We start from the raw sequence: 25,033 nt of genomic DNA on the forward strand, positions 1-25,033 counted from the left end.
ATCTATAGGAATCATCTGATCCTGTGCAGAAATACTGTGTCTCGCAGCGGTTGCTGCAATAGAATGGGTGTATGAAGTACTTAGTACATTTAATAACTGCATCTATATTGAATATGTAGAGGATTTTTCCACTTAGGAAAGCAGAATTTAAGAAAAATAGAACTTTATACTTTTCAGATACCATTTTTAGGCTCAAATGTATCTTGTGATATTTCTATTGCTTTTACATGTTAAAATATCCATTCAGAAGACATGTGCCTTTTTTACAGTATACAATTTGCTTGCCTTAACATTTGATTTTTCACATGTCTTGTATTTTCATATCTTTCACAAATCTTTCCTTCCTGCTAATACTTTATTTGACTCCAGTATTAATAAATTGATATATACATATATGAACTGAATGTGCAAGTTGCTCAGTTGTGTCTGACTCTTTGCGACCTCACGGACTATACAGTCCATGGAATTCTCCAGGCCAGGATACTGGAGTGGGTAGCCTTTCCCTTCTCCAGGAGATCTTTCCAACCCAGGAATCAAACCCAGGTCTCCCACATTGCAGGTGGGTTCTTTACCAGCTGAGCCACAAGGGAAGCTCAAGAATACTGGAGTGGGTAGCCTGTCCCTTCTCCAGCAGATCTTCCCAACCCAGGAATTGAATTGGGGTCTCCTGCATTGCAGGCGGATTCTTTACCTACTGAGCTGTCAGGGAAGCCCCATATGAACTGAAATTGGTACTAATTTTGATTCTACCATGCAGTATTAATCAGGCAGCAGTGTTTCCTGTCCCATTGTTCCCATGATTTATGCCATTGTGCTTTTGTCCTCATGTGCGAATAAATGAGTCTTTCTGTTGCGGTCTTAATATTGAGCCATTTTTGTATTTGTTAAATCCACATTGTCATGGGGCAGGTACCTGCAGTTTTGTAGTGAGGCAGTACATTTCCCACTAAATCAAATTCACAAGGGAATGCTTTCCCTTTACGTCCTCCTCCCAAGAACACAGCTTTAAAAAATATGGTGTTAATGTGATTTTTAAAGCCTTCTAGCTAATGTGACGGAGAAGGCAATGGCACCCCACTCCAGTACTCTTGCCTGGAAAATCCCATGGATGGAGGAGCCTGGTAGGCTGCAGTCCATGGGGTTTCAAAGAGTTGGACACAACTGAGCGACTTCATTTTAACTTTTTACTTTCATGCATTGGAGAAGGAAATGGCAACCCACTCCAGTGTTCTTGCCTGGAGAATCCCAGGGACAGCGGATCCTGGTGGGCTTCCGTCTATGCGGTCGCACAGAGTCGGACACGACTGAAGTGACTCAGCAGCAGCAGCAGTAGTACATTTAAATTTAATTAAGATTTCTTTTTTTATTCAAACTTTGTTCTTGCCCATAGAATGACTCTTCATAAATCAGTGGGAAATTGTCACTACCTAAATTTTAAAATATAATTCCACAAATCTAAATTGAAATGACAGGGTTCAAAACCAAAACTAAATCTAGATCTGGTTTATTGAAGAACACAGGCAACTAGGATTTGAGTACATTCTGGATTAAATGCACTATTGTTATCAGCCAATCCAGGGTCAAATCAAAGTAATCATCTGTCCCCAACCAGGGACTGAATTTAGACCTAACACTTAACTTCTTTGTGTTAGTATTTGCCTCATCTTTATAAGGAAGATAATACTGTCTGCCTCATAAATTTGTGAGGAATAAAGAGGCCACTACATGTGTGTCTTCCATTGCACTGATTCATACACTACAAGTGTTCTTTAATGATTATACATTCAACTGTTGGAAGCACTGATATGACATGAAAACAAATTCTTTCAAAATAGGAAGTATTTGTACGTGGAGAATGTTGGATTTCCATTGACCTGGTACCTGTGGTCCACAACTCATATTCCCATTCAGGACCCTCTAGCTCAGAAGACAACCATCAGTTACTCAGACCTGACAGCATGGCTGCAGGTGATTTGGCAGCAGGATTCATCTTATTATCACAGACGGTATTTGGAATGCTGGGGAATTTCTCTCTTCTTTACCATTATCTTTTCCTGTATTGCACTGGATATAGGCTGAGGACCGTCGATTTGATTGTGAAGAATCTGATTGTAGGTAACATCTTGGTTCTGTTCTCTGCTGGATTCCACAGTACAATGACAAATTTTGGGTGGAATCATCTCAACAGTGGATCTGCATGTAGATTTTTTGCATATGTTCGTGGAGTGGGCAGGGGAACATCCATTGGCATCACCTGCATCTTGAGTGTCTTCCAGGCCATCACGATCAGTCCCAGGAACTCCAGGTGGGCAAGGCTTAAAGTGCAAGCTCTCAAGTTCATTGTCCCTTCAATTTTCCTGTGCTGGATCCTGAACCTGCTGGTAAATCTAAATTATCCTATTTTTGTGACTCGAATAATGAACAACAAAAGCGTCACTAACAGAAAAAGTTTCAGACATTGTACTGCTATTCATCATGATCGTTCCGGAGACATATTTACAGCAATGATGTTCTTCCCTGTTGTGTTGTGCTTTCTGTTCATGATCTGGACAAGTGGCTCCACAGTTTTCATCCTGTACAGGCACAAGCAGAGGGTCCAAAACTTTCATAGGATCAGTGTCTCCTCCATATCCTCTGCTGAGTCCAGAGCCACCAAAACCATTCTTCTCCTGGTGAGCATCTTTGTTATTTTTAACACTCTTTCCTCCATTTCTTATATTGTTTTGGGTCTTTTGAACAATCCTAGTTTGTTCATTTCGACCATGTCTTCAATAATCACTTCATATTTCCCAACTGTCAGTCCCTTTCTGCTCATGAGTCATGACTCCACAATATCCAGGCTCTGCTTTGCTGGGAAGAGGAATACAAACGCCCCTACCCTTACGAGAAAGATGTGAATGGTATGTGTTTGGCTTTTATTCATTTGGCTTGTTCGGTGCTTCCCTCAGAGTCCTAGGTCAAATTGTGAGTGGTTTACCAGAGGATGTTAAACAGGAGTGGTGAGCATCTTTTTCAAAGTAAACAATGTTATGGGAGTGTTGATAAAGAAGTATTATGTAATTGTCTTCTCAATATTTCTGTAATGGGTGTATTGCTAGTGCTTGCATTGAGTTCAGAATTTATGCAATAATAAACACCAGGTCCACAAACACTCTCATTGTTATGAAGTATACGACTGTGTAATTTAAATGGATCACTGTAAATTTCCTAGAAATGGAGCAGGCATGGAATACTAGGAAATGGGTGAAAATGGAAGAGAATGTGGCAGGTCATTGATGAAACTGAAGGCAGTGGTGCTGGAGGGGAAATTCAGTCCTTCCACAAAGCTTTTGGAAGCTAGTCATGAGTTTTGTCCATTATATTCTTAGAATGAAGACAGTCATTTACATGAAATATGGTGTTTTGTAGGGAGATGAGCATGTTTCAACATTTTCATGTAGAAACATCCCGACTGACCTGAAGAAGGGCAAAGTAGAAGATAAAAATACATTTTACCATAGTTTTGAGCAACATCAGGTCATTGTGAAAATGGAAAAAGATATGAATTGCATGGGAGTGGGATCTGTAAAAGACAGAATTTTCATTCTTTTGTGAAAATGACTTGAACATACTGGGAAGGAAGAGACTTGAAAGTGCATACTCATATCTCAAATCTATGAAATTAGTTTGCAGTGGAAAGGTTCATTAAGTTTGGAGCACTGTAGGAAGAGCCATTTAAAAAAGAAAAACATATGTGGTTCCTTGATTTTCAAGGGCAAATTGAGCATTGCCTTGGTTTTAGGAAAGATTTTTCTATGGTTGTCTTTGTATTGACAACCTGCAGGCAATAAAAGTATTGAGAATTCAACCACTTGAAAAACAAAATAATTATTTTGACCCAATGGATATACAGACTGAATATCACTTCATTATTAATCACAAACTGGATCACAAAGCAAGAAGAAGAAAATACAGACATGGCCATACCTATGAGTGTATATCTCTCTCTCTTTGAGTTGCATAAAGTGTATTTTTCATTTTTGTATTTTAATCCTATTATTTGGCCATTATCTCTTGGGAAAACAGCTAATGAATGTAGTAAAAAATTTTGAGTAATTACTTTACTTACATTTAGTATAATAATTGATACTTTTGTGTATTGATCGTTTATTTTCTTATTTTATCTCTGTTAACTTTGTTTCAATGAATTTTCAAATATAATTCTACCTTATAACTTTGATCTTTTCTTTGAAAGATGTATTTTCAGTATGTGTTAGCTTTTACTGAGAAATTTAGCATAAATTTAAAAGCAAAGATATATGTATATGTATAAATGATTCACTTTGCTCTAACCTGAAACTAACACAACATTGTAAATCAACTTGTTGTTATTGTTCAGTCGCTCAGTCATGTCCTACTCTTTGTGACCCCATGGACTGCAACATGCCAGGCTTTCCTGTCCTTCACTATCTCCTGGAGCCTACTCAAACTCATGTCCATAGAGTCAGTGGTGCCATCCAACCATCACATCCTCTGTCATCCCGTCCTCCTCCTGCCTTCAATCTTTCCCAGCTTGAGGGTCTTTTCTAATGAGTTGGCCCTTTGCATCAGGTAGTCAATTACTGGAGCTTCAGCATCAGTCTTTCCAATGAATACTCAGGATTGATTCCTTTAGAGTTGACTGGTTTGATCTCTTTGTGGTGCAAGGGACTCTCAAGAGTCTTCTCCAACACCACAGTTAAAAAGCATCAATTCTTTCATGTTCAGCCTTCTTTATGGTCCATCTCTCACATCCATACATGACTACTTGAGAAACCATAGCTTTGACTATACAAATCTTTGTTGGCAAAGTCATTGCTTTTAATATGCTGTCTAGGTTTGTCATAGCTTTTCTTCCATAGAGAAAGCGTCTTTTCATTGAATGGCTGCAGTCACTGTCTGCAGTGATTTTGGAGCCCAAGAAAATAAAATCCGTCACTGTTTTCATTGTTTCCTTATCTATTTGCCATGAAGTGATGGGACTGGATGCCATGATCTTCATTTTTTGAATATTGAGTTTTAAGCCAGTTTTTTCACTCTCCTCCTTCACCTACATTAAGAGGCTCTTCAGTTCCTCTTTGGTTTCTGCCATAAGGGTGGTGTCATCTGCATATCCGAGGTTATTGATATTTCTCCTGGCAATCTTGATTCCAGCTTCATCCAGACCATCATTTTGCATGAAGTACTCTGCATATAAGTTAAATAATCAAGGTGAAAACATACAGCCTTGATGTACTCCTTTCCCAATTTGGACCAGTCACTTGTTCCATGTCCGGTTCTAACTGTTACTTCTTCACCTGCATACAGGTTTTTTGACCTGCATATACTTGTAAATCAACTATACTTTAGTAAAAATTTTAAAAGTGGAATAAAAAGTAAAAAATGACATTCAGTGTCATTTTATCTAATGCTGTAAGAACATTGAAATAATAATCTTTATTGTACCTCATTTTTCCCCCCAAAAGGTCATCATGGTTATTGTATTTTAAAAATGCTCCTTTGAACATTGCAGTGCATGTTATTTTTTTTCCCCCATACCACATTCCATGTATTTCCCTGACCAGAAATCAAACCCATGCCCCTTCTGCAGTGGCAGCACCAAGTCTTAACCACTAGACCCCCAGGAGAGTCCGGCATGTTACTTTTGAATTAGTGTTGTTTCTTTTAAATGTATAGTCAGGTGTGGAATTGCTGGATCATATGCTAGTTCAATTTGAGTGTTTCTGAGAAACTTCCATACTGTTTTCCTTAGCGGCTGCACTAATTTACATTCATGTTAACAATGTACAAGGGTTTTCTTTTCTGTACAAACTGGCTGACATTTCTGTTTGTCAGTTTTCTTGATGCTAGCCATTCTGACAGGTATGAGGGGATACCTCATTGTTTTGATTTGCATTTTTTGTTTCACTTTTATTTATTTTTGGCTAAGCTGGGTCTTTGCTGCTGCACTGGCTTTTCTCTACTTTTGAGGAGCAGGGATTACTCTTTGTTGCAGTGCACAGGCTTCTCATTGTGATGGATTCTATTGCTGCCTAGCAGGGGTTCTGGGGCATGAGGGCTTCAGTAATTGTGGGTTGCAGGGTCTAGAGCACAGGCTCAGTAGTTGTGGCCCATGGGCTTCGTTGCCCTGTGGCATGTGAGATCTTTTCGAACCAGGGATAAACCTCTGTCTCCTGCTTTGGCAGGCAAATTCTAACCTCTGAACCACCAAGGACGTCCCTGATTTGCATTTTTGATGATGAGCAGTGTTGCATATCTTTTCATGGGCTTGTTATCCATTTGTATGTCTTATTTAGAAAAATATCTATTCAGGTCATTCATTGATATTTTATTTGGAATTTTTGGTTTTTGATATTGAATTTTCCTTTTAATTAATTAATTTATTTTAATTGGAGGCTAATTACATTACAGTGTTGTAGTGGTTTTGCCATACATTGACATGAATCAGCTATGGGTGTACCTGTGTCCCCCATCCTGAACAACCCCCACCAACTCCCTCCCCATCCCATCCCTCAGGGTCATCCCAGTGCATCAGCCCTGAGTACCCTGTCTCATGCATCAAACCTGGACTGGCGATCTATTTCACATATGGTAATATACATATTTCAATGCTATTCTCTCAAATCATCTCACCTTCACCTTCTCCCCCAGAGTCCAAAAGTCTGTTCTTTACATCTGTGTCTGTTTTGCTGTCTCGCATATAAGGTCATCATTACCATCTTTCTAAATTCCATATATATGCATTAGTATACTGTATTGGTATTTTTCTTTCTGACTTACTTCACTCTGTATAATAGGCTCCACTTTCATCCACCTCATTAAACTGATTCAAATTTATTCATTTTAATGGCTGAGTAATATTCCATTGTGTATATGTACCACAGCTTTCTTATCCATTCGTCTGCCAAAAGACATCTAGGTTGTTTCCATGTCCTAGCTATTGTAAACAGTGCTGCAAGGAACATTGGGGTACACATTTCTCTTTCACTTCTGGTTTCTTCTGTGTGTATACCCAGCAGTGGCAATGCTGGGTAGTATGGCAGTTCTATTTCCAGTTTTTTAAGGAATTGCCACACTGTTCTCCATAGTGGCTGTACTAGTTTGCATTCCCACCAACAGTGTAAAAGGGTTCTCTTTTCTCCACAAACTCTCCAGCATTTACTGTTTGTAGACTTTTTGATAGCAGCCATTCTGACTGGCAAGAGATGGTACCTCATTGTGGTTTTGATTTGCATTTCTCTGATAATGAGTGATGTTGAGCATCTTTTCATGTGTTTATTAGTCATCTGTATGTCTTCTTTGGAGAAATGTCTGTTTAGTTCTTTGGCCCATTTTTTGATTGGATTGCTTATTTTTCTGGAATTGAGCTGCAGAAGTTGCTTGTATGTTTTTGAGATTAATTCTTTGTCAGTTTCTTTGTTTACTATTATTTTCTCCCATTCTGAAGGCTGTCTTTTCGCCTTGCTTATAGTTTCTTTCGTTGTGCAAAAGCTTTTAAGTTTAATTAGGTCCCATTTGTTTATTTTTGCTTCTATTTCCATTACTCTGGTAGGTGGGTCATAGAGGATCCTGCTGTGATTTATGCCAGAAAGTGTTTTGCCTATGTTTTCCTCTGGGAGTTTTATACTTTCTGGTCTTATACTTAGATCTTTAATCCATTTTGAGTTTGTTTTTGTGTATGGTGTTATAAAGTGTTCTAGTTTCATTCTTTTACAAATGGTTGACCAGTTTTCCCAGGACCACTTGTTAAAGAGATTGTCTTTTCTCCATTGTATATTCTTGTCTCCTTTGTCAAAGATAAGGTGCCCACAGGTGCGTGGATTTATGTCTGGGCTTTCTATTTTGTTCCATTGATCTATGTTTCTGTCTTTGTGCTAGTGCCATATTGTCTTGATGACTGTAGCTTTATAGTATAGTCTGAAGTCAGGCAGATTGATTCCTCCAGTTCCATTCTTCTTTCTCAAATTGCTTTGGCTGTTCAAGGTTTTTTATTTCCATATAAATTGTGAAATTATTTGTTCTAGTTCTCTGAAAAATACCATTGGTAGCTTGATAGGGATTGCATTGAATCTATAGATTGCTTTGGGTAGTATACTCATTTTCACTATATTGATTCTTCCAATCCATGAACATGGTATATTTCTCCATCTATTTGTGTCCTCTTTGATTTCTTTCATCAGTGTTTTATAGTTTTCTATGTATAGGCCAGGCCTTTTGTTTCCTGAGGTAGATTTATTCCTAAGTATTTTATTCTTTTCATTGCAATGGTGAAAGGAATTGTTTCCTTAATTTCTCTTTGTATTTTCTCATTGTTAGTGTATAGGATTGCAAGGGATTTCTGTGTGTTAATTTTATATCCTGCAACTTTACTATATTCATTGATTCGCTCTAGTAATTTTCTGGTAGTGTCTTTTGGGTTTTCTATGCAGAGGATCATGTCATCTGCAAACAGTGAGAGTTTTACTTCTTCTTTTCCAAGCTGGATTCCTTTTATTTCTTTTTCTGCTCTGATTGCTGTGGCCAAAACTTTCAAAACTATGTTAAATAGTAGTGGTGAGAGTGGGCACCCTTGTCTTGTTCCTGACTTTAGGGGAAATGCTTTCAGTTTTTCCCCATTGAGGATAATGTTTGCTGTGCATTTATCATATATGGCTTTTATTATGTTGAGATATGTTCCTTTTATGCCTGATTTCTGGAAGGTTTTTATCACAGTGGATGTTGAATTTTGTCAAAGGCTTTCTCTGCATCTATTGAGATAATCATATGGTTTTTATCTTTCAATTTGTTAATGTGGTATATCACATTGATTGATTTGCGAATATTGAAGAATCCTTGCATCCCTGGGATAAAGCCTGCTTGATCATGATGTATGATCTTTTTCATATGTTGTTGGATTCTGTTTGTTAGAATTTTGTTAAGGATTTTTGCATCTATGTTCATCAGTGATATTGGACTGTAGTTTTCTTTTTTTGTGACATCTTTGTCAGGTTTTGGTATTAGGGTGATGGTGGCCTCATAGAATGAGTTTGGAAGTTTACCTTCCTCTGCAATTTTCTGGAAGAGTTTGAGTAGGATCAGTTCAGTTCAGTTGCTCAGTCATGTCCGACTCTTTGCGACCCCATAAATTGCAGCATGCCAGGCCTCCCTGTCCATCACCAACTCCCAGAGTTCACTCAAACTCATGTCTATCGAGTCGGTGATGCCATCCAGCCATCTCATCCTCTGTCGTCCCCTTCTCCTCCTGCCCCCAGTCCCTCCCAACATCAGAGTTGTGTAGGATAAGTGTCAGCTATTCTCTAAATTTTTGGTGGAATTCACCTGTGAAGCCATCTGGTCCTGGACTTTTGTTTGTTGGAAGATTTTAAATTACAGTTTCAATTTCCATGTTTGTGATGGGTCTGTTAAGATTTTCTATTTCTTCCTAGTTCAGTTTTGGAAGGTTATACTTTTCTAAGAATTTATGCATTTCATCCAAGTTGTCCATTTTATTGGCATATAGTTGCTGATAGTAGTCTCTTATGAGCCTTTGTATTTTTGTACTGTCTGTTGTGATTTCTCCATTTTCAAGTCTAATTTTGTCCATTTGATTCTTCTCCCTTTTTTCCTGGATGAGTCTGGCTAATAGTTTGTCTATTTTATTTATCTTCCTAAAGAACCAGCTTTTAGTTTTATTGATTTTTGTTATAGTCTCCTTTCTTGTTTTTCATTTATTTCTGCCCAAATTTTTATGATTTCTTTCCTTCTACAAACCCTGGGGTTCTTCATTTCTTCTTTTTCTATTTGCTTTAGGTGTAGAGTTAGGTTATTTATTTGATTTTTCTCTTGTTTCTTGAGGTAAGCTTGTATTGCTATGAACCTTCCCCTTAGCACTGCTTTTACTGAATCCCATAGGTTTTGGGCTGTTGTGTTTTCATTTTCATTCATTTCTATGCATATTTTTATTTCTTTTTTGATTTCTTCTGTGATTTGTTGGTTATTCAGAAGCATGTTGTTTAGCCTCCATATTTTTTTTCTTTTTAATAGTTTTTTCCTGTAGTTGACATCTAATCTTACTGCATTGTGATCAGAAAAGAGGCTTGAAAAAAAAAAAAAAAAGAAAAGGCTTGAAATGATTTCAATTTTTTTGAATTTTCCAAGGCTAGATTTATGGTGCAGGATGTGATCTATCCTGGAGAAGTTTCCGTGTGCACTTGAGGAAAAGGTGAAATTCATTGTTTTGGGGTGAAATATCCTATAGATATCAATTAGGTCTAACTGATCCATTGTATCATTTAACGTTTTTCTTGCTAATTTTCTATTTAGTTGAGCTATCCCTAGGAGTGAATGGGGTATTAAAGTCTCCCACTATTATTGTGTTACTATTATACTTGTTAGCATTTGCCTTACATATTGCGGTGCTCCTATGTTGGGTACATATATATTTATAATTGTTGTATCTTCTTCTTGGATTGATCCTTTGATCATTATGTGTCCTTCTTTGTCTCTTTTCATGGCCTTTATTTCAAAGTCTATTTTATCTGATATGAGTTTTGCTACTCCTGCTTTCTTTTGGTCTCTATTTGCATGAAATATCTTTTTCCAGCCCTTCACTTTCAGTCTGTATGTGTCCCTTGTTTTGAGGTGGGTCTCTTGTAGACAGCATATATAGGGGTCTTGTTTTTGTATCCATTCAGCCAGTCTTTGTCTTTTGGTTGGGCATGCAACACATTTACATTTAAGGTAATTATTGATAAGTATGATCCCATTGCCATTTACTTTGTTGTTTTGGGTTCGAGTTCATACACCTTTCTGTGTTTCCTGTCTAGAGAAGATCCTTTAGCATTTGTTAAAGAGCTGGTTTGGTGGTGTTGAATTTTCTCAGCTTTTGCTTGTCTGTAAAGCTTTTGATTCTTCTTCAAATTTGAATGAGATCCTTGCTGGGTATAGTAATCTGGGTTTTAGGTTTTTCTCTTTCATCACTTTAAGTAAGTCCTGCCATTCCCTTCTGGTCTGAAGAGTTTCTATGGAAAGATCAGCTATTATCCTTATGGGAATCCCCTTTTGTGTTATTTGTTGCTTTACCCTTGCTGGTTTTAATATTTGCTCTTTGTGGTTGATCTTCGTCAATTTGATTACTATGTGTCTTGGGGGTTTTGCCAGCAAATTTGGAAAACGCAGCAGTGACCACAGGACTGGAAAAGGTCAGTTTTCATTCCAATCCCAAAGAAAGGCAATGCCAAAGAATGCTCAAACTACCGTACAATTGCACTCATCTCACACACTAGTAAAGTAACGCTCAAAATTCTCCAAGCCAGGCTTCAGCAATATGTGAACCATGAACTTCCAGATGTTTAAGCTGGTTTTAGAAAAGGCAGAGGAACCAGAGATCAAATTGCCCACATCCGCTGGATCATGGAAAAAGCAAGAGAGTTCCAGAAAAAGATCTATTTCTGCTTTATTGACTATGCCAAAGCCTTTGACTGTGTGGATCGCATTCAACTGTGGAAATTTCTGAGAAAGATGGGAATACCAGACCACCTGACCTGCCTCTTGAGAAACCTGTATGCAGGTCTGGATGCAACAGTTAGAACTGGACATGGAACAATAGACTGGTTCCAAATAGGAAAAGGAGTACACCAACGCTGTATATTGTCACCCTGCTTATTTAACTTATATGCAGAGTACATCATGAGAAATGCTGGACTGGAAGAAGCACAAGCTGGAATCAAGATTGCCAGGAGAAATGTCAATAACCTCAGATATGCAGATGACACCACCCTTATGGCAGGAAGTGAAGAGGAACTAAAAAGCCTCTTGATGAAAGTGAAAGAGGAGAGTTAAAAAGTTGGCCTAAAGGTCAACATTCAGAAAACGAAGATCTGGTCCCATCACTTCGTGGGAAATAGATGGGGAAACAGTGGAAACAGTGTCAGACTTTATTTTTTGGGGCTCCAAAATCACTGCAGATGGTGACTGCAGCCATGAAATTAAAAGATGCTTACTCCTTGGAAGGAAAGTTATGACCAACCTAGATAGCATATTCAAAAGCAGAGACATTACTTTGCCAACAAATGTCCATCTAGTCAAGGCTTTGGTTTTTCCTGTGGTCATGTATGGATGTGAGAGTTGGACTGTGAAGAAAGCTGAGTGCTGAAGAATTGATGCTTTTGAACTGTGGTGTTGGAGAAGACACTTGAGAGTCCCTTGGACTGCAAGGAGTTCCAACCAGTCCATTCTAAAGGACATCAGCCCTGGGTGTTTTTTGGAAGGACTGATGCTAAAGCTGAAACCCCAGTACTTTGGCCACCTCATGCGAAGAGTTGACTCATTGGAAAAGACTCTGATGCTGGGAGGGATTGGGGGCAAGAGGAGAAGGGGACGACAGAGGATGAGATGGCTGGATGGCATCACCGACTCGATGGATGTGAGTTTGAGTGAACTCCGGGAGTTGGTGATGGACAGGGAGGCCTGACATGCTGCGATTCATGGGGTCGCAAAGATTGGACACGACTGAGCGACTGAACTGAACTGAACTGGGGTGTTTTGCCTTGGGTTTATCCTGTTTGGGACTCTCTGGGTTTCTTGGACTTGGGTGGCTATTTCCATCCCCTTTAGGGAAGTTTTCAGCTATTCTCTCCTCATGTATTTATCATGGCCTTCTTTTTGTCTTCTTCTGGGACTCCTATGATTCAAATGTTGGGGTGTTTGACATTTTCCCAGTGGTCTCTGAGGTTGTCTTCATTTCTTTTATTCTTTTTTCGTTTTTCCTCTCTGCTTCATTGATTTTCACCATTGTATCTTCACTCTGTCCCTAACTCTTTTGTCTCTCTTTTTGTCTTTTATATTTTGTCCTACCTCCTTTTGTAGAGAATGGGCTGCCTTTCTGGGTGCCTGGTGTCCTCCACCAGTGTTCAGAAATTGTTCTGTGGAAGTTGCTCAGCATTCAAATGATCTCTTGATGAATTTGTGGGAGAGAAAGTGGTCTCCCCATCCTATTCCTCTGCCATATTGAATTTTTTGAGTTATTCATATCTTTTAGATGTTAACCCCTCATCAGTCATATCATTTGCAAGTATTTTCTCCCATTTTGTAAGTTGTCTTTCCATTTTGTCAGTGCTTGCCTTTGCTGTGAAATGGCCTTTGGGTTTAATTAGGTATCTTATTAGTTTATCATTGCTTTTGTTTTTTTCCCCTTAGGAGACAGATCCAAAAAAAAGTAAATGTAATTAGTATCAGAGAGTATTCTTCCTATGTTGTCTTCAGGCAGGTTTTTTCATTACTATTCATTCTCTTTGCCCACAAAAATATAAAGCTGTACAAGGGTAGGGAATGTGTGCCTTCTTCATGGAGTTCTGTCCACTGCCAGCAGATCAAGTGCTTGACACAGCAGGTAAAATATGCCTAATATATTTTATGGAAGGAATGGATTAATTTTTCCAATGCTTGTTGAAGTGTTACCTACCTTCTTTGTGTCACTATAATGTACTTTCTTTTTCACCTGCTGTCCCCATTTTGCAATTCATCTTTGTAACTATCAGTCTGTTTTGTTGTGTTATTTTCCTATCACTGTTTTAGTGACTTGTGTTTATTCCCAACAATGCTGACACCAGATATGAGTTGGTTTTCTCCACTCTGCAAATAAATTGTTCAACTCTCTGGACCCCCACTGTGTGTTCTATAACTCACTTCAACTATGACATTAACTACCTAGTTCAGACTCTACAAGACTCTCCCCAGTTCAGCTGCACGTCCCAATACTGAGGGCCCAGGATACCTATACTTTTGTCTGCCTTGACTATAATATCAGGCATCCCATACTCAGCCCTCCTCCAGTTCAAGATGAAAAATTGGCTGGAATATTCACAAAACTATGGGTAACCTTTTAACTTACTATCACAGTTTATTATAAAGGATACAGAGGAATGGACAGATGAACAAGTATGTTGGGTGAGTTCTGAAAGGAGCCCAAGCACAGGAGCTTTTGTCCCCATAGAGTTGGGTATCACCACCATCCCTGCAGGTTGATGTGTTGTCCAACTCTGAAGCTCTCTGTGCCCATTTTTAAAGGGATTTTTATGGAGGTTTCATCATTGATTAAATCTTGGTAATTGATGAGTAAGCCTAACCTCAAGCTCCTCTTCTCTGTCTGGATCTCGTGGTGGGGTGGTAAGCCTGAAACTTCCAACTGAATTGTTGGTTCATCTGACAGCCAGTTTCCCATATTGGAGCTCTCTATGAGCCCACCAAGACCACCTCATTAACAGGAACTCAGATCTAACTGACTGACAAAACATGGTCCACTGGAAGAGGGAATGGCAAACCACTCCAGTAGACTTGCTTCCAGAACCCCATAAACAGTATGAAAAGGCAAAAAGATATGACACCAGAAGATGAGCCCCCAAGGTTGGAAGGTGTCCATTACTCTGCTGGGGAAGAGTGCAGAAATAGTTCCAGAAAGAATGAAGCAGTTGTGCCAAAGAGGAAATGATGCTGTTATGGATGTGTCTGGTGATGAAAGTAAAGTCCAATGCTGTAAAAACATTATTGCATAGGAACCTGGAATGTTAGGTCCATAAATCAAGGTAAATTGAATGTGGTCAAGCAGGAGATGGCAAGAGTGAACATAGACATCTTAAGAACCAGTGAACAAAAATGGATGGCAATGGGCGAATTTAATTCATATGACCTTATATCTTCCTGTGGCAAGAATCCCTTAAAAGAAATGGAGTAGCCCTCAGCGTCAACAAGAGTCTGAAATGCATTACTTGCGTACAGTCTCAAAAATGACAGAATGATTTTGGTTCATTTCCAGGCAAATTATTCAACATCACAGTCATAAAACCTGTGCCACAACCAGGAATGCCGAAGAAGCTGAAGTCGAACGGTTCTATGGAGACCTATGAAACCTTCTAGAACTAACACCCCCAAAAGATATCATTTTCATCATAGAGGATTAGAATTAAAAAGTAGAAAATCAAGATATACCTAGAGTAACAGGCAGGTTTGGCCTTGAGTACAAAGTGAAGCAGGGCAAAGGCTAACTAGAGTTTTGTCAAGAGATCTTTTCTATGACCTTTGTCAACACACTGGTCATAGCAAACACCCTCTTCCAGCAACAAAAGAGACAACTCTACACATGGACGCCCTCAGAAGGTAGGTACAGAAATCAAGTTGATTATATTCTTTGCTATTGAAGAGGTAGAGGCTTTATACAGTCAGCAAAAACAAGATCTGGAGCAGACTGTGGCTCATATGATGAGCTCCTTATTGCAAGATTCAGGTGTAAATGGAAGAAAGTAGGGAAAACCACTGGGCCATTGAGACATGACCTGAATCAAATCCCTTATGATTATACAGTGGAGGTAATGAACAGTTTCAAGGGATTAGATCTGGTAGAGAGAGTGCCTGAAGGACTATGAACTGAAGTTTGTACAGGGGGCAGTGACCAAAACCATCCCCAATAAAAAGAAATGCAAGAAGGCAAAGTGGTTGTCTGAGGAGGCATTACAAATATCTGAGATAAGAAGAGAAAGGCAAGGGAGAATAGCAATGAAACATGTACATTACCATATATAAAATAGATGACCAGTGCAAATTCAATGCATGAAGCAGGGCACCCGAAGCCAGTGCTCAGGGACAACCCAGAGAGAGAGGATGGGGAAGATGGGAGGGGGGTTCTGGATGGAGTGGGGACACATGTATCCCTGTGGCCGATTCATGTTGATGTATGGCAAAAACCATCACAATGTTGTAAAGTAATTATCCTCCAATTAAAATAAAGCTTTAAAAAGGCTAGGGAGAAAGGGAAAGATCAACCCAACTGAATGCAGTTTCAGAGAATAGCAAGGAGATATAAGAAAGCCTTTTTAAGTGATCAATGCAAAGAAATAGAGAAAAACAGTAGAATGGGAAAGACTAGAGATCTCCTTAAGAAAGTTGCAGATATCAAGGGAATATTTATGCAAGGATGAGCACGATAAAAGACACAAATGGGAAGGACCTAAGAGGAGCAGAAGATATTAGGAAGAGGTGGCAAGAATACAGGGATGAACTATACAAAAAAAGTCTTAATGACCCGGATAACCACAATGGTATGGTCACTCACCTGGAGAGAGACACCCTACAGTTTGAAGTCAAGTGGGCCTTAAAGACATTAGTATGAACGAAGCTAGTGGAGGTGATGGAATTCCAGCTGAGCTAGTTAAAATCCTAAAGTATGATGCTGTTAAAGTGCTGCACTCAATATATCAGCAAAGTTGGAAAACTCAGTAGTGGCCACAGGACTGGAAAAGGTCAGTTTTCATTCCAATCCTAAAGAAGGGAAATGACAAAGAATGTTCAAACTATTATACAATGACTCTTCATTTCACACGCTATGAGGGTAAAGCCCCAAATCCTTTAATTTAGTCAGTTCAGTCTGTCAGTTCAGTCGCTCAGTCATGTCCAACTCTTTGTGACCCCATGAATCATAGCACGCCAGGCGTCCCTGTCCATCACCAACTCCTGGAGTTCACTCAAATTCATGTCCATCGAGTTGGTGATGCCATCCAGCCATCTCATCCTCTGTCGTCCCCTTCTCCTCCTGCCCCCAAACCCTCTAAGCATCAGGGTCTTTTCCAATGAGTCAACTCTTTGCATCAGGTGGCCAAAGTATTGGAGTTTCAGCTTCAGCATTAGTCCTTCCAATGAACACCCAGGGCTGATCTCCTTTAGGATGGACTGGTTGGATCTCCTTGCAGTCCCTTGCAATCCAAGGGACTCTCAAGAGTCTTCTCCAACACCACAGTTCAAAAGCATCAATTCTTCAGCGCTCAGCTTTCTTCACAGTCCAACTCTCACATCCATACATGACCACTGGAAAAACCATAGCCTTGAGTAGACGGACCTTTAGTACATGAACCAAAATCTTTCAGAGGTACAAGCTGGGTTATGAAGAGTCAGAGGTACCAGAGATCAAATTGCCAACAGTTGTTGGATCATAGAGAAAGCAAGGGAATTCCAGAAAAACATGGACTTCTGCTTCATTGACTATGCTAAAGCCTTTGACTGTGTGGATCATAACAAACTGTGGAAAATTTTTAATGAGATGAGAATAATAGAACACTTTACCCATCTTCTGAGAAACCTGTATGCAGGTCAAGAAGTAACAGTTAGAATTGGACATGGAACAACAGACTGGTTCAAAATTGGTAAAGGAGTATGTCAAGGCTGTAGATTGAAACCTTACTTATTTAACTTCTGTGGAGAGTACATCATGCAAAATACTGGGCTTGATGGATTCATCAAAATTGCCAGGGGATATATCAACAACCTCAGAAATGCAGATGATACCACTCTAATGGCAGAAAGCAAAGAGGGTCTAAAGAGTCTCCTGATGAAAGTGAAAGAGGAGAGTGAAAAGCTGGCTTAAAACTCAACATTCCAAAAATTAAGAACATGGCATCTGGTCCCATCACTTCATGGCAAATAGAAGGGGAAAAAGTGGAAACAGTGACAGATTTTATTTTCTTGGGCTGCAAAAATCACTGCAGACTGTGACTGCAGCCATGAAATGGCAAGACACTTGCTTCTTTGAAGGAAAGCTATGACAAATCTTGACAGTATATTAAAAACCAGAGACATCACTTTGCCAACAAAGTATAGTCAAAACTATGCTTTTTCCAGTAGTCATGTACGATGTGAGAGTTGAACCATAAAGAAGGCTGAGCACCAAAGAATTGATGCATTCCAATTGTGGTGCTACAGAAGACTCTTGAGAGTCCCTTGGAGAACAAAGAGATCAAACTGGTCAATCCTAAAGGAAATCAACCCTGAGAATTCATTGGAAGGAATGATGTTGAACCTGAAGTTCCAATACTTTGACCACCTGATTCCAAGAGCTGACCCGTTGGAAAAGACCCTGATGTTGGGAGACATTCCTGGCAGGAGGGGAAGGGGGCGACAGAGAAAGAGATGGTTGGATATCATCACCGACTCAATGGACATGGGTTTGAGCAAGCTCGGGGAGATAGGGAAGCACAGCGGAGTCTGGCGTGCTGCAGTGCATAGAGTCAGAAAGAGTTGGACCTGACTTAGGCACAGAACAACAACAGCAGCAAATAGATATGGTTGAAAAGGGCTTGTTATGGATAACAAAAGTGGCTCCTTTCATCTGTACCACTCAACCACTTTCAGGGGTTTTAGCAGCACTGTGTCAGAATCTAGTGACAAAGTCCAAACGTATATTTCTTACTGTATCGCAGCTTCCATGATGAAAGATTATTTAAATGTATTCTTTATTTTGTGAATTTTGTGTATGTGCAGTAGCATCCTTAGACTGCAACAAGTTGACTTTCCTTGGTCTTCAGACTTTTCCCTCCCTCTACTCTCTCCTGTATTGTGGATAAGCTTCCTTGAAACCAGCAATTCTGTGAGGACAAGGTGCTCTGAATCAGGACCTTGTTCTTCATAAGTCATGGCCATTGAAAACACTGACCCTGAAATGTCTTATTGTCTCTTTCTGGAGGCTGAGATAGGCAGGACCGGCAAGTTTGTCTAGGTGATGGTATCCATCCACATCCCTGTTTCTCCTCTAGGGGGCATTTGCTGAGTCTTTACTTCATGCACAGGCTTGAGCACATATTCAGGAGCTCCAGCAGGGCTTCATAGCAGACCTGGTTCTAAGAGGATGCCTGACAGGCAGATCCCTCCTAAGAACTTGACAGGAACAGTACTTATTTAATACTCAGAGTCACATGAAATTGGTGCTGACACAGAGTTTGGACACCTTATGTCATTTATCTTGGCATGTGCCTCAAGGAAAACCATAAATCAAGGGCCATGAGTATCCTAAATTTATCTCTCTCTCTCTTGTGTATTTTTAAAGCCCCTTTGGGGTAGAATACATTCACTGTTGGATTTCCTTAGCCTATACTCCTAGACGTAATAATACAGCTATTACCACAGGATGATATTTCTAAAAATGTTTTATTTAATAGTAGTAGTGATTTTTTTTGACTACCCTACAGGGCTGATGGGATCTCAGTTGCCCAATCAGAGTTGGAACCCAGGACCCTGAAGTAAAAGTGCCAAATCTGAACCACTGGACCATCAAGGAATTCTTTGTTATATTCTTTAACATGATTCATCAGGGATCTCCAAGGCCATCCTCAAGGTTAATGAATCATAGAAGAACTCTCAAGATTCAGGAGTGGTTATGCTCAAGGTTACTCTTTATTACTTGAATAAGCAAAGGAAAAACATGCATGGGGCAAAGTCCACAAGAAACCAGGCTTAAGATTTCACATGTCCTTTCCCAGGGGAGTGACATGGGGATGTTGTGAGTTTGCCTTGAACAAGATGTGACAGACAGTACATGTGACGCGTCGTCAACCTAGGCAGTTCACCTGAGCCTTGGTTGCAGGGTTTTGTGCTGGGGGTCATGCAGCCCTGTGGCCCCATGTGACTAATGTCAGCTACTCAGACCCCAGCCCTCCAGAGCAGAAATAGCTCTTCACCATAAATAGCATTGTTAGGATTAACTTCTCTGGTCCCACTGGTCTTATATGGCCCAGTGCCTCAAGTATATCAAAACAGTCTTATCAGGAAAATATTCCAGAGTTCAGAGGCTATCTCCCAGGAGTGAGGCAATGCTGAAGACAGGTCTTTCTTTCAAATATTAGAGTTTGAGCAAGCGAGGTTTGCTGAATTTATGCTTTCCTACATGGTCATATTGGATGGTTTCCTCATTTTATTTTTATAAATGAAGTCTGGGAATTTGGTGATCATGTACACTGGCACCAAGAGAAGCAAAAAGGGAGAAAATTTCCATGATTATAATGATTTTGGAAAAATAATTTTTCTAAACATACAGCTTGCTTCTTTAAGAGAAAGGCCCCAGAAATTTGACTCACAGGGAAGATTTCTAGAGGAAGGTATACAGAGGAAATGGGAATTGGGTCGAAGTGAGTGAAATAGTGAAAAAATATAGATCCATGAAGAAGAGGGAGGTCATGCAAGGCAAGGATTAGTCAGCTCTGATGCTGTCGGGGTATAGAGTTGTCAGAGGGAGAGGATTCCAAGGAGGGATAGAGTGGAGGTGGGGTGAGGAAATAGAAGGGTCAGGTGGAGGTTAGAGGGGGAAATTTAGGTCATGGCCTTGCAGGGTGATGGGACAGGTGCTAAAAGATGGATAAAGACCTACAAAGTCCTGGGGTGAAAGTCTTTGGGTGATAAAGGTAGAGGCAGAGTACATAGAGATAAAGGGATGGAGGTATCAGGGCAGGTTGGGGGTCTCTAATTCATCCACCATAATTAATACCCTCATTTTCAGTTGAGTCACAAGTCACTTGTGGGTCATTTTTTTCATTTGGCCCATGAAACAAAAATTCTGCTGATACCAAATACTCCTGGGACTTCCTCGATGGTCCAGTGGTTAAGACTACATGCTTCCACTGCAGGGGGCATGGGTTTGGTCCCTAGTTAAGGAACTAAGATCTTGCAAGCCTCACAGCATGACCACACCCAAACCTCCTTAATGTTTTAATATACAGTAGGTCCCTTGCTAAAAGGTGAATGATACCACAGCATCAGGACTTTATTCTATGGAAATTTCAGGCATGAAAGTGATTAGTGTGGACCTGGCAAGAGCATCTCTTTACTGGTCCCGGGCCCTCAGTGTTGGCAACAGGAGACCTGACCCCTTCCCCATACTATGATTCATCAACTTTTATGCCCCAAACTGATTTGATGAAACTCCCCTTACTTATTGTAGTGTTTTTAAACTTTAACATCTGCTTTACATAAGAAATAAAATATAACTATACAGTATTGAAAAAAAATATTAGTAATGTTTGTTTTTGTGTGAAGCTATACCAAGAAGTAACCACTTGCAATGGTTGTTTGGATATAATCACAAAAATGTATTTCATTGAACAAAATCTACTGTTGTCTTAGAACTGTAGGCAGATCTTTATCCCCTGGCATTATCTGTTGGTGGTTCATGTAAGATTACGGCAAAAGGGCCTTTGCAGATATGCCTAAGGTTATTAGTCATGTGACTTTAAAATCAGGATATATTCTTCATAATTTGGGTAGATTGTAGTTACATGACCTTAAAGAACAGAAAGGCCAGTTAGATGCAACTGAAAAGGAAGAGATTGAAAACAGGAGGGGGAGGGGGTCAGTTTGCTGATGCTGACTTTCCAGATAGAGGAAGCCATGTAGAAGAGATGTGGAGAATTCTTGCAAAGACAAAAATCAGCCTGTAAGTAATTCTCCTCGAGAGGGTCCAGTTAAGTGCCCGGGAGAGCAGACCACTTGATTCTGGCCTTCTGACTAACTGGCCTGTCATAAAATGAATGAGTGTTGTTTCAGGTGCTAGTTTCATGGAAGTTTGTTATAGCAGCAATAGAAACAGAATAATAAACAATAAAATTAGCTTAAACCTGGTGCTCTGTGACAAACTAGAGTGGTGGGATGGGGTGGGTATGGGGTGGGTAGTGGGAGAGAGGTTCAAGAGGGAGAGGACATATGTATATCTATGGCTGATTCATCTTTATTTATGGCAGAAGCCAACAGAATATTGTAAAGCAATTATCCTCCAATTAAAATAAATAAATTTAAAAGATAAAGGTTTTTTAAAAATTAGGTAAAATTCCCGTTTATTCTCACAACTGATGCCATTTTGATATTCAACTGTAGCATAGTTTTTCAGTTTTTCATTTGTTTTTTTTTTTTTTTTTAATTTGGTTTTATATGTCATTGTTTAGTTGCTAGGTCATTATCAATTCTTTGTGATCCCATGGATTGTAGGCTGCCAGGCTCCTCTGTCCTTGGGATTTCCCAAGGAAGAATACTGGAGTGGGTTGCCATTTCCTCCTCCAGGCAATCTTCCCAAACCAGGGTTCAAACCCACATCTTCAGCTTGGCAGGTGGATTTTTACCACTGAGCCATCAGGAAAGCCCTTTATAGGAGTAAACCTGATATTATATCCCAATTGGTATAAAAATGAATGTATAACATATTCTGTTTTGTGGATATGACCATAAAAATATTTTCAACATTTTCATAAATATTGTCATACTGGCCTTAATTTTTACTCAAGTTGCTTACTTCAATCACATTGTTTATGAAGAAGATAATTTTATGTTAGCAGAAATAGCTTTACCATGTTCCACCAAACACAATGATTTATTCAATGGAGAATATTAGTGAGATATCTGTATCAAAACACTCCTTGTTTATACCTTTAGAGTGTTATTTTAATTTTTCCTGGACCCCCTCCTTACTGTAAGTTGGGCTTCCCTGGTGGCTTAGCTGGTAAAGAATCTGCCTGCAATACAGGAGACCCTGGTTCGATTCCTGGGTTGGGAAGATCTGCTGGAGAAGGATAGGCTACCCACTCCAGTGTTCTTGGGCTTCCCTTGTGACTCAGCTGGTAGAGAATCTGCCTGAAATTCAGGAGATCTAGGTTCTATTCCTGGATTGGGAAGATCCCCTGGAGAAGGGAACTGGTACCCACTCCAGTATTCTGGCCTGGAGAATTCCATGGGCTGTATGGTCCATGGGGTCACAAAGAGTTGGACACAACTGAATGGTGTTCACTTCATTTAAGAGTAAGCAGGATCTTAGTTCCCTGACCAGGGATTGAACCCATGTACCCTGCATTGAAATTGTGGAGTCTTAACTATTGGACCAGAGAAGGCAATGGCAATCCACTCCAGTACTCTTGCCTGGAAAATCCCATGGACAGAGGAGCCTGGTAGGCTGCTGTCCATGGGGTCCCTAAGAGTCGGACATGACTGACTTCCCTTTCACTTTTCACTTTTATGCATTGGAGAAGGAAATGGCAACCCACTCCAGTGTTCTTGCCTGGAGAATCCCAGGGATGGGGGAGCCTGGTGGCCTGCTGTCTGTGAGGTCGCCCAGAGTCAGCCACGACTGAAGTGACTTAGCAGCAGCAGCAGCAACCATTGGACCCCTAGGGAAGTCCATAGACCTTTATAGTGTTGAATGTCAGCTGTCACATATCGTGGGATGTTTAAGTAGGTCATAACTGAATTGTCCACATGTGGATTTTTATCAGTGGCTTGAGAGATGTGATTGCTTCACTACCTAGATTGCAGAATCCCACTGTGAGTGTATATTTGCTAAATTGCTCTTGGAATATGCTGTTAAATGACTCTTTGCATCCCTTATTTCCCCAGGTCCCCAAATATCCCACATCATATCTTTGTTGCATACTTTGTTCAGTTATATTTTCATGCCCAGCCTTGCACTTGAATACTTAACCAACATTAAACTCCTTGTGCCTTTTTTGTCTCTGCCCCCTTTCTTCCCCTGTCCTCTCTATAACCCTGGGCCCCAGGTTCACTCCACCACCCTCTTGTCCTTATGGCTGCTTTTCCCTCTGGCCTATTCCTACCCCACTCTGTGACACACCCACACACTGTCACTACCCCAAGGACTTCAAGTTCCCAGAGTGTGTCTTGACAACAGATTGAAATGTTGACTGCTATTTTAGATGTTATGTATTGTAGTAAATATTGTCTTTGTAACTGTCACAGGGTTGGAAGGACTGTAAAGTGTAGGAAAGCTCCCATTTTGAGGCATCCAGAAGTTTGGAGATACAGCTGTCCTTCTTGTCACTGAGGTGCATGCGTGGTGACTGTGGTTTCATGAAAGAGTGTGATTCTGAGTTTCTGTGTGTTTATGAGTATTTGTGTATGTGACAGGGAGTTTTAATGTATGCAGTGTGTGCATTCATGGTTGTGAGTGTGCAGATGAAATTGTATGGGAACGTGAGTGATTACGTATGTGTGTAAGTATCTGAATGTGTGCAAGTATATGTTTGAGTGTGTGAATGTCCATGCATCTCTGCATGTAAATGAGCTTGTATGTGAGCATTTGTGTGTGCTTGTGTAGAATGGATTGTCTTCCATTATGGCTCTAACAACTGACTTGACAATTGAGAGGGAAGGTGGAAGGAACCTGGATCAAAGATTTAATATATATGTAAGGAAAACCTGAAAAATTAGATTCAACACATAATATAAAAATATGTTTCTTGACCCTATGGAAGTGTAGTTCTCAATTACAAATACAATCCCAAGTTCTTAATGAAAAGTTTGCACAAAATAATTTTGTAGAGAACTGTGTTGATCTCTCTATGGTCTTGAATTGAGTGAGTAGCACTGGCATATCTGACATTTACGGAAATAGTAGAATCTCCCTGTTAGACCTCCTGATCCTCATTCTTCAGTTTGCATGGGTCTCTTTTAAACATTTATCTCTTTCTTCTGTGGGTAGTATCCACTTCTGCTTCCAAATTATTGAAGGTCCATATCAAGAAAGTTTATTTTCCTAACAAATTAAATATTCCTTGATACTGAGTTATACAAATGAGTACACTGCTGTCTAATGTAGAGTGTTGAAATCATGTCCTTCTTGTTACTTGTATCTCTTGAAATCCTCAGATATGAGGACAAATTCCATTTCTTTTCTCACACTTTAATTGGTGGTTCAGCTCAGTGTATGAAATTGGGAAAGAACTGTCCTGGGTAGAATTTCTCAGTGAGGCAAAACCTCCATTGAGACGTAGATGTGTAGCCAGTTTCTTACATGTCAGTCCTAAGTTCTTTTTGCTCCCTTTATGGGAGCCCTGTGTGCCTCCAGGGATCATGGAAAGAAGAGGGCTTGGCAACCCACTCCAGTATTCTTGTCTGGAGAATTTCATGAGCAGAGGAGTCTGGGTAGCTATAATCCATTGGGTCGGAAAGAGTCAGAGACAACTGAAACGGCTTAGCGTGGTCGTGCATAAGCATCTGTCACAAACAATCCAAAGTCTCTTAAGACATATTAGTTAGAAACTTATAATTGTCATTGGTAATTAGTGACTGGAAAAATATTTTCAAAAATAATCGCAGTTCCCAAGCCTGTTCCTCCTGCCAGCGCTGCTACAGGTGACACGATAATTACAGTACTGGGGGGAGGTGAGATCACAGGATCACAAACTCATGTCTCAGGGTCCATCTAGCCTTCCTGTACACATACTGA

General features: G+C 39.9%; 1 protein-coding gene across 1 annotated transcript; it reads left to right on the top strand.

Moving 5' to 3' along the window:
- Positions 1–1,958: 1,958 nt before the first annotated feature.
- On the top strand, positions 1,959–2,897 carry LOC123330201 (vomeronasal type-1 receptor 4-like). Its single transcript, XM_044931091.2, has one exon. The coding sequence runs from the start codon at positions 1,959–1,961 to the stop codon at positions 2,895–2,897; it is 939 nt and encodes a 312-aa protein (XP_044787026.2).
- Positions 2,898–25,033: the final 22,136 nt, after the last annotated feature.

The sequence above is a fragment of the Bubalus bubalis genome, chromosome 18 (assembly GCF_019923935.1).
Source record: "Bubalus bubalis isolate 160015118507 breed Murrah chromosome 18, NDDB_SH_1, whole genome shotgun sequence".
NCBI classification, from domain to species: Eukaryota; Metazoa; Chordata; class Mammalia; order Artiodactyla; family Bovidae; genus Bubalus; species Bubalus bubalis.

Excerpts from the sequence above, each read along its gene's own strand:
- LOC123330201 (XM_044931091.2), top strand. The coding sequence starts at position 1,959 with ATGGCTGCAGGTGATTTGGCAGCAGGATTCATCTTATTATCACAGACG.